The 10,385-nt window shown below is 44.2% G+C and overlaps 1 protein-coding gene across 1 annotated transcript; it reads right to left on the bottom strand.

The window, feature by feature from the left end:
- Positions 1-480: 480 nt before the first annotated feature.
- MRPL35 (mitochondrial ribosomal protein L35) lies at positions 481-9,148 on the bottom strand. The gene is made up of 4 exons (XM_004612094.2): positions 9,021-9,148; positions 6,262-6,448; positions 4,348-4,492; positions 481-984 (listed from the first exon to the last, which is right to left on the bottom strand). The coding sequence occupies exons 1-4, from the start codon at positions 9,061-9,063 to the stop codon at positions 796-798; spliced, it is 564 nt and encodes a 187-aa protein (XP_004612151.2). The 5' UTR covers positions 9,064-9,148; the 3' UTR covers positions 481-795.
- Positions 9,149-10,385: the final 1,237 nt, after the last annotated feature.

Below are 10,385 nucleotides of genomic sequence, written 5' to 3'. Positions count from 1 at the left end.
GGTATTGCTCTAGCAGCACTCCTTCGTGGGGTCCAAGCATCAAACCACCTGGTATGGTTAGTAGAGTATCACCAAGAGTGGCCTCCAAGTCTCCTGAGCATAGCTTGGCAGCTGCCCTGCCCCCCGACCCCCCGCACCGAAAGAAAAGCTGACCCAGTTACTCTCTCGGTGATCAGAGGCTGCAGACGAGCTGAAGGTACTGATGTAGAAAAGAAACTGAGGTGAAAGTTAGAAGCCAGAGTTATGATCAGAGCTCAGAAACTAAGTGGATGCTATGGGTTACAGGCTGGCGAGTGAAGAACCAGAGCCAACAATGTAAAAAAGGGACAAGCCACATGCATGGTGCCACCATTTCCTGCTGCTGAGGTCCCTTGGATCCAGGGTCACCTTCTCATTTTTGTTCTTCCTCAGGCTTCAGGGATTAGTTCTCCAGATGGGGGTGTGAGGCGTATTCTGAGCAAACAGACATGCATCATAAAATAATGTCACACTGCTTGCTCATTTATTAGCTTTATAGTCTTTTTATGTCTGTCCTAATGAGATTTCTTGCAGCTAAACAGTCTAATTGAACAATTAGTTAAGCCACTACCGTTTGTTAAAAATGCCTATTCAACAACTTCAAACCTTTATTTTTCTGAACAAATCTGGGAATGTTTATTAATACATTAAATTTTAATATGATAACAAATGTTTTCACATCCGCTGGAATAATTTACATCATCTACACTTAAGGTGTGCAGAGATATCGTATACATACAGATAGACGTTCAATATCTGAGAAGTCATAAAAGCGATCTATACTTTCAGGTTTGTTCGGTCGTGGTAATTCTGATAAGGGTCATCAGCATACCAGTTTCGCCTCTTCCAGAAAGATGTTGTCATTTTGTCTAAGAGCTTACTCTGGGTTTTATTGCAGAACACAAATTCCCTCAGGCGTTTTTTCCTTGCAGCTGTCTTTTTCCACAATTTCTTCTTATAACCAGCCTATTAGATAACATTATCAAGACATTGAAAACATTATATACAGAACAATAGACATCTTCCTTGCTCATATTTCCAACAGTAATAAAGACTAGACATGGGGGCTGAAATTTTTTCAGAAAGATGTGATTCTCAATATGAAGCAAAAAAAGAAAGCATGGATAGCTTGAAAAAATATGTATTAATAATTTAGTCCTGGGGCTGGAGTGATAGCACAGCAGGTAGGGCGTTTGCCTTGCACACGGCCAACCCGGGTTCAAATCCCAGCATCCCATATGGTCCCCTGAGCACCGCCAGGGGTGATTCCTGAGTGCATGAGCCAGGAGTGACCCCTGTGCATTGCTGGGTGTGACTCAAAAAGCAAAAATAATAATAATAATAATAATAATTTAGTCCTTAAAAATGTTAAACTGGAACCACTGGGGAAAAATTAAGCTAAATAAATCTGTGTGGCTAATGAAATACAGGGTGAGAGAATTCTAATGGTTAACTCAGTGTATTCATATGTCATTATTAACTCTACGATGACAGCATTCTCAGATTGTAGATCAGAGAGAAACAACACTTGACTAGAGAGGCTAAGTAGCAGGTTGAGGTGAAAGAACTAGAAAAATTCTTAACCACTATAAGACTATTTTTCCTAATGGGCAAGACAACGAAGGGGGTAGTGGTATGATGACATTTATGTTCATTTCAGGAGCTTAGCTTTTTCAAAGCCTGAGCAGCAACAGTTCTGAAATACATTGCTTCATTTGGGGGTGGAGAGTGGAGGACATACATGATGGTTCTGTGCTCAGGGCTCACTCCTGGGAGGGCTCTGGGGATCATATGTGGTGCCAGGATCGAACCTGGGTGGGCGGCCTATAAGGGCCGTGCACTACCTGCTTTACTATTATAGCTCTGGCTCCTGCTTCATTTTTCTTTTTGTACATTATGACCAACTTGTGCAGGAATTGCTTTTCTAAGGAGTGATGAATACAAAATAATTATGAAAATAGCAAAGGAATTGTTCATTCAGGTGTGGAACCAGAATTGCTATATATGATCCATGCACTATAATTCTAAGTAATAAATTTTTATTTTTATTTTTATTTTTATTTTTTTTGCTTTTTGGGTCACACCTGGCGATGCACAGGGGTTACTCCTGGCTCTGCACTCAGGAATTACCCCTGGCCGTGCTCAGGGGACCATATGGGATGCTGGGATTTGAACCCGGGTCGGCCGTGTGCAAGGCAAACGCCCTACCCGCTGTGCTATCTCTCCAGCCCCCTAAGTAATAAATTTTTAAAGAAATGATCAGATTGAATATAAAAGCTATAGCAATAGCCCATTTAAACCATAATAGACCCCACTGCCACAGGGTTGATGCTGGCTAAGCTATCTAGTAAGTGAATAGATAATCCGGTTTAATCACAAGGGTTTGTTCAAACCAAAGGTTCTGTCAAAGCAACCCTTTCATTGAGAAAGTGCTGTGGATTTCTTACATGCCTCAGTGTTGTCATTGTGACTGCTGTCTTCTGTAGAACAGTGATGCTCAGAAATAAGGAAGTGCTATTTAAAAATTTTTTGTTTAAGGACTGAAGAGAGTATAGCAGTAAGGTGCTATGGCCTTGCATATGGCAAACCTGGCTTTGATTCTCACACTACCTATTGCCCCCCAAGCCCTATCAGGAGTAAGCCCTGAGCACTGCTGGGTGTGAACCCTCCCCCCATCCCATGCCCGACATAAAGGGTTATGGCTTTTACATTTTTATTATTTTTTTGGGGGGGGAGGGTGGTTGGCACACTTAGCTATGATTAGGGCTTATTCTTGGCTCTGTGCTCAGGATCACTCCTGATAGGCTTAGGGAACCACATAGCATGCTGGGGCCTGAACTCAGGTATGTCATATGCAAGGCAAGTGCCCTATCGGCTGTACATCTCCCTGGAACAAATGTTATAGTTTTAAAGTGCCAGATATGGGACACCCTGGCTGGCTCACCCCTTACCTGCATGAGGTCCTGAATTCAATTCCTGGCATAACAAATAATAATAATAATAATATGCCAGAGATTAGATTTTTTTTACTACTCATTGCTTACAATATTAAACTCAAACATAATTCTCCACATATGCATAGCAATTATTCAACTGTCACATAGTTTTTCATGGAGAACAGCTATGAGTTCCAGTCAAAGTAATTTCTCTCTGAAATTAGTATTGTTTATAGGCTGGGAATAATTCTGTCAATGCTTCAAACAGTGAAAGAATCCTACCACATAATTTTTTTGGTTGTTTTGGGGCCATGTCGGGTGGTGTTCAGGGCATACTTCTTGTTCTATGCTCAGGGATCGTTCCTGGTAGTGCTCAGGGACTATACAGAATGCTGAGGACTGAACCCAGGTTGGCCACATGAAAGGAAAGTGCCTTGCCTACTATTGCTCCAGGCTGAATTAATTCTTTTATTTTTACAGAGACACAAATTTTGATCTTTAGAAAATTTACAGGGCCGGGGAGATCAAACAGGAGATTAAGTTGCTTGCTTTGTATACTTGAACCCTGTTCAATCCCTGATACTACATATGAGCCCCCAAACACTACTAGGGATCACTTCTGAGCACAGAGCCAGGAGTAGCCCCTGAACACAGTGGGGTATCGCCCCAAAACTCAAAGTTAATAATAAGAATAATAAAGTTAAAAAACATTCACATTGGAGAGATAGCACACCAGGTAAGCCTTGCATGCGCCAAACCCAGGGTTCAATCGCTGACATCATATACAGTCCTCCAAGGCCCCAGAAGTGATCCCTGAGTGCCGAGCCAGGAGTAAGCCCAGAGCAGTGCCACATGTGCCCTCTCCCACCCCAAACAAATAAATAAACAAAAACTAATAAACATTCAGCTGCCTTGGGTTGGAAGGCTAGGATGAGCATCCTTCACTTACGTGAGACAGGTCACCTGATCATCACTGGTTGTGGTTCAAAAACCAAATACACTGGGGCTGGAACAACAGTACAGTGGGTAGGGCACTTGCCTTGCACGTGGCTGGCCCAGGCTGGGTTAATCCCCAGCATCCCATATAGTCCCGAGCCTCTCCCCAATATCCCGTATAATCCCTAGTTATGATGCCATCCTCAATCCCTCCTCCCCCCCGCCCCCCGCAATAAAAAAAAATCCCCCAAACAAACAACAAAAAAACCTTAAAAGACAGATTGTGCCAACTAAAGATCCAATCCAAGACAGGCTTTTAAAGTGTTTCAGTCCCATATCTGAGCCATGTGACCAAGTTCTGCTGAAGTTTACTATGTCAATGAATAAGCTAATTGAGTTCCACGACATTTTAATCTGCTCAGCAACTTTTCAATCAAGTAACAGTGTGAAGACTCACCTTCCTTCTTAGCCAGAGGCCAGAATGAAGCCGAAGAAACCTATAGACAACAGCTTTTACAGTTTTTCTCTTGCCTTTTCTCGTGCTGCAGTATGTTAATGTTCTGACCGGATGTGTCTGAATATTTGGAAGCAAGGAAGCCACTCTGAAAATATATTTCAAAACTTTTAAATCAGCAATAAGACTGATTAAAGAATAAAAATCTGGAGTCGGTGGGGCTGCAGTGATAATCCTGTGGGTAGGGCACTTGGCCTTGCACACTGTTGTCAGTTTGATCCCTATACCACATATGGTCCCTGAGCTCTGCCAGGAGTGATGCCTGAGCATTTAGCCAGGAATAAGTTCTGAGCACCACCAGGTGTGACCTCCAAATCAAAATAAAATTTAAAAAATCTATTTTGGGGCTGGAGCAATAGTACAGCAGGTAGGGCGTTTGCCTTGCACGTGGCCGACTTGGGTTCAATTCCCAGCATCCCATATGGTCTCTTGAGCACCGCCAGGAGTAATTCCTGAATGCAAAGCCAGGAGGAACCCCTGTGCATCGCTGGGTGTGACCCCCCCCAAAAAAAACATCTATTTCTAAGGCAAGAAATGCAAGAGGTCCAGGTTATTCCCAGTAGCACAACCCACAGCTGAGCCAGGAGTAGCCCCTGGACAAGTGCAGGGCCTGATCCAACATCCCTACACTCCCTTCCATTTTTATACTTAAAAGTAAGGAGAGAAGCTCCATTGAAATAGGGTTGATTTGGGGGATGATAGCATTTGGAACCACATCTCATGGTCACCTGAGAGCTGCTGCCGGCTCTTGTGCTGGGAGGAAACACCCAGCAGTGCTCAGGGAACCATGCGATGCTGGGATTGAACCCAAGCCTCTCACAGGCAATGCTGAGCTCCAGCCTGTAGAGCTCTCTCCAGCCATTGATATTTTGGTGGGGGTGGGAAGAGGGAGGGTTGGGAGTTTGGATCACACCTGGCTGCGCTCAGGGCTCACTCCTAGCTCTGTGCTCAGGGATCACAACTGCCAGTGCTGGGATTCAACCCTGGTTAGCCAGAGGGAAGGCAAGCATCTGATCCCCTATATTAACTTTTTTGGGGGAACAAGGAATATGCTGAGGTACTCAGGGCTTACTATACTGGCTTTGTGCTCAGGCATCACTCCTAGTTGTCTAAGGGGACCACATGGGGTATCGGGGATAGAAGCCAATATGGCCACATGTAAGGCAAGTACCCTGCCCACTTATTCTCTCTCCTGTCCCCAGCCACTGACCTTTAATAGTAACTTAAAATGATTCAGACACTACGCATAAATAAGAATAGCAACCAGCACAAACTTGTATCATTTATTCCTTTAATCACTGAATTTTTTTTTTGGGGGGGGGGCATGGGGCGTGTGGTGGTAGTGGGTTTTGGAGTAACACCCAGCGGTGTTCAAGGATCATTCCTGACTCAGTGACCACATGTGGAGCCAGGAATCAAATAGGGCCAGTGCCTTAAACCATGTACTATCTCCATTCACTGAGAGAATTTATCCCATTATATTTGAATCTTTGGGTGTCCTGCCCATCTTCCTAGTAGATTATAAACTCCATGAGGACTTGTTTCTCTTTTTCTCCTTTATGCCCAGTGCAGTGCTGGGTGTGTTTGTTAGCTGAAGAAATGACATACGACCCAGCCTGATAAGCTCAGCATCTTGTTCGGCCTCTGTTTAACTGACGCTTCCATCTGGGAAATCACACTAGAAAATCAGCTGTGTGCTGTTTGCTGATCTCTGTGGTTGGCAGAGAGGCACAGAAGCGTTAAGCATATTCTCTGCTCTGTCAGGCAAAAACTATAAAATACACTGCAGACAGGCACACACTATCAGGTCCTTCTAAGCTGACATTTTACAATCTTGTTTAGTGAGTTATACTCTACCTGGGGAGGATCCCTGTAGCATGGCCACAAGTCACATTCCTGACAGATGTGATAAATCTGGGAACAGAGGAAACAACTGGAGTTTGAAGACAACTAAACTGCTGGGCAGTCAGCGCAGAGCAGGCATTCCTGGCACAGTTTGGATAGGCTGAAGACACCAAAATTTTATTCAGTGGCCGCAAGAGCCCTGTAAAGAGAAAGAAGTATGTCAACTTAGAGAATACATCCAGATATATAAAATTTAGTAAGATATCAAAATCAGCATATGCTTCAGTGACCCATTAATGTTTCCGGAGTATGACTCACCTTGGCACTCTGGCAGATTTCCTGAAATAAAACTTACATAAAATTACCCATCTGTATGCAAGTCAATGCTTTTTAGTTGTGTTTAGAGCTGTGCAGCCATCACCACAATCCAGTTCTATGTGTCCTGGTTCTGTGTTTAAAAGTAGGGAGTAAAATCTGAGTTTTACACTAATTTCCACTGACTAGTTCAAAAGCCCCAGAGAATGTAGCAGTAGGGGAGAGATACAAAGCTTGACAACTCAGGCGGGAGTGATAATACAGCGGGAAGGGTGTTTGCCTTGTACATAGCCAACCAGGGTTCGATCTCTGGCACCCCATATTGTCCCCAAGCACCACCAGCAGTGATTCCTGAGCACAGAGCCAGGAGTGGCCCCTAAGCATTGCTGGGTGTGGCCCAAAAATTACAAAACAACCCCCCCCCAAAAAAAAACCAGAAAACAAGAAACCCCAAAAACAAAGCTTGACAACACCCTGGAAAGACAAGAGTGGTGACAAGAAAACACAGGAAGGAAAGAGAGGGGCTGGAGAGATAGTACAGTGGGTAAAGCATTTGCCTTGTATGGGGCTAATCTGGGTTCAATCTCTGGCATCCCATACAGTCCCCTGAGCTCCACCAGGTGTAATTCCTGAGTGCAGAGCCAGGAATATCCCTTGATCGTTGCCAGGTGTGCCCCGCTCCTCCCACAAATAAAACTAGGCAAAAACAAAGAAAAAGGAAGAGGCTCTTCTTTAGAAACATATAGGTGATGAGAAGAAGAAGAACAGAGTCCTGGGGAGAGGACCACACCTGGGCAGTAGCCCAGCATCAATATGGATGCCTGGGGAATCATGGTAGAAAATACATTTGCCGGGACAGGTCATGAAGGGCACAGACATATGGATCTTCATCTGTCTTTCACACTACCACAAGCCCAAGTTCATGACCACAAAGCTGTATCACTTAGGGAACCCTGGTACACTCTGCGTCTAGGGTAGGTTTCAAGAATCTGCAGGTTGAAAAATAAAATCATGGGATGCTGCAAATAGTCTAAAACTAGTTTGTAGTAATGGTCGCACAATTTACTAAATTACTAAAAAGAATAAAATCACTAAGTAACAGACATGGATAATTTTTTAAATCTACAACATGCCTCAATAATTGGCTACAGAAAAAGCCACAGGTAAGTCAAATGCAGAGTCTCTTGCCTGCGCGCCTGGCTGCCTTCCCTGGGGCCTCCTCGGACGGGATGGGCTCCAGTTTCCCTCCCCACTCTGAGCAGAGCTCCCGGTGGCCGAAGACCACCAGAACCTAGCTACAGCTATGCTCAAGGCCCCTCTCCACACGTTCGGACGAGCCTCTGTGCATCGCTGGATGTGACCCAAAAAGCAAAAAAAAAAAAAAAAAAAAAAAGCAAAAAAAAGAGAAAACTACTGTAACATACATGAAATTTTAAATTCACAAGCAAAAGAGGACATGAGTATATGCTGTGATTCCATTCACCTACAATATAAAAATAGGCAAAAGGAGTCTCCTAATACCTAAGAGAAGCACCCTGGAGATGTGCGAGAAAAGGCCATACTACGAAGGAGGGTAGTGTTCATATTAGAAACAAGGACATTTCACAGGGAGGCAAAGAGGGTGGAGCTTTCTGGAAGCTTCTATATCCTCACCTGACTGTCAGTTACACGGGTTACTGTAGAATTCTTTGTTAAGCCACTCATAAACGCTACATACGTTTTTCTTTATACAAAACATTTGTTTACCATTCTTCTGGAAGGGATGGGAAATTTACACTGTAGCCTTTTCGTTTACTATTCTTCCACAGAACTGTACGCCAAGTTACTTTTGTTAAAGGAACTTTACTGGAAATCTTATGGTTGTTGGGTGATATTTCATTCTTGTTTTTCTTTGTTTTATGAAAGTCCTTGGAGCAGGGACAACTAAACTTAGCTGCCTCTCCTGTCTCCTGTCAAGGAAGCCTGTGCGCGAGCCGCAGGGCACTTTGTGGGGTGCCCCCCATGCGCCCCTACACTTCCTCCTCACAGACCGTGTCATCGCCACTTCGGAGCTGCAGACTCTGAAGTTCAGACATTTAAAAGCTTTTTCAAGGTCACTGGCCGTGACTTCGCCTCTGATTCGGAAGGTCAGAAGCGTCTCTCATCTCTCTCGGCTTTATCCACCGTGTCCTGGTTTGTTTGGGGTTTGTTTCCTAGGAGGGACGGCGAGGAACCGCCTGACGCGGAGGGCGCGCGGCAGCCAGGCCGGCGAGAGGCGAGAGCCGTGCGGGAGACCACCGGCCGCTCCCGAGAGAAGTCGGAGCAATTCTGCCTTCAAACAATGAACCACCCCAAACCCCCGCTAATTTTTTTTTTTTTTTACTGTCCTGTTAAGCTCCGCGCTAAATGCTCATGCCATCCCGCGTCCGCATCCCCTAACGTGAAGGGAAATGTCGAACGCATCATTTTCCACTGACCTGAGGTTAATCTCAGCACACCAGCAACGACGGGGGCCGCCATCTTGACGCCCGCCCTACGGCAGCCGCACCGGCTCAAAAAGCATTAGGGCAAAGGGGCGTGAAGGAAGAGCACCGAGGCAGGGTCCAGGAAGGAAATTAACAAAGGTACTCAAGGTAACCTTTTTTTAATGCCTAATATTCTGAAGGCGCGCGTGTGTAATAAATAAATACACACAAAATAAAATACAACAAAGTGAGTGGGAAATAGCATTGTTATAGAAATTATTACGGAAACCAACTGAATAGCATCTATAGGCTAATGGCTAAATACCCTAAGAATATTACACATCCATTTTATTCCCTAATTATTAAGAGACTGTCAATTGTAAGATTATTATCTCAGCTCATATGCTGAGAGTTGGTAATCAGATAAGCAGAAAATAAAGTTACCCGTGTTGCTTCTGATACCCCATGAATATACATGGTATACTACTGCAAGAAATGGTTAAGAGTCAAGCATTGGGTGTGAAGGAATTTAGCAAAGAGTTAAGTACAGAACACAAATACAAGCCATATAAAGGACTCATTGGAGGAGCTGAAATATAGCCAATTAGTCTTAAAGAATAGAGAGGAATAGCCGTGTTCTGGGAGCCACGTGGTGCCCAAACCCGGGCATGAAAAGTGTTCCTTCTTTCCAGTACTGTGAGCCATCTTCTGGTTTCTAGAACAAGATTTTAATGAAGGCAAGATCTTTTTTTGGTTGGGGAATGGGGTGGGGGCGCAGTCAGTGGTACTCAGGGCAGGGGCTACTCTGAGCTCAGTGCTGGGGTCTTTCCTTGCAGTGTTGTAGGAGAGAGCTGTGCTGGGGGTTGAACCTGGACCTCCTGTGTGCAAAGTGTGTATACAGTCCACTGAGCTATCTCTATGACCTTCAAAAACAAATATTTTTTTTAAGTGAGAGGACACAGTCTTTGTGCTTAAGGGACTGTTCCTGATTCTGTGTTCAGGACTCCTGTCTGTGATTAGGGAACCATATGTGGTGCCAGTGATTTGAAACTGAAGTTGGCTGCATGCAAGGGCAAACCTTTAACCCACAGGCTCTCTCTCCACCCCCTCCCCCAGAAGTTTTTTTCTTGGACGGGTTGCACACCTGGCCAAAAAAAAAAAAAAAATAGATGAGACTATTCTGGAGGATGTTAGTCAATGGAATATGAAATAGCATAAAGAATAGTGAAAACTTATGTCAGTTTTCGAATCCATTTCTCCATTTAAAAAAGGGGGGAGAGGGGGTTGTTGCATTACCTCTAAGGGAGAAAAGAACATTGTAACAAATCAGCTAAAGACTTAACGTGTTTGATTTTGATCATTACTGTAAGATCATTA

Source organism: Sorex araneus, chromosome X (genome assembly GCF_027595985.1).
Source record: "Sorex araneus isolate mSorAra2 chromosome X, mSorAra2.pri, whole genome shotgun sequence".
Classification (NCBI taxonomy): Eukaryota; Metazoa; Chordata; class Mammalia; order Eulipotyphla; family Soricidae; genus Sorex; species Sorex araneus.
Note: the sequence above shows the minus strand (reverse complement) of the source record. Positions and strands in the feature narration are given on the sequence as shown.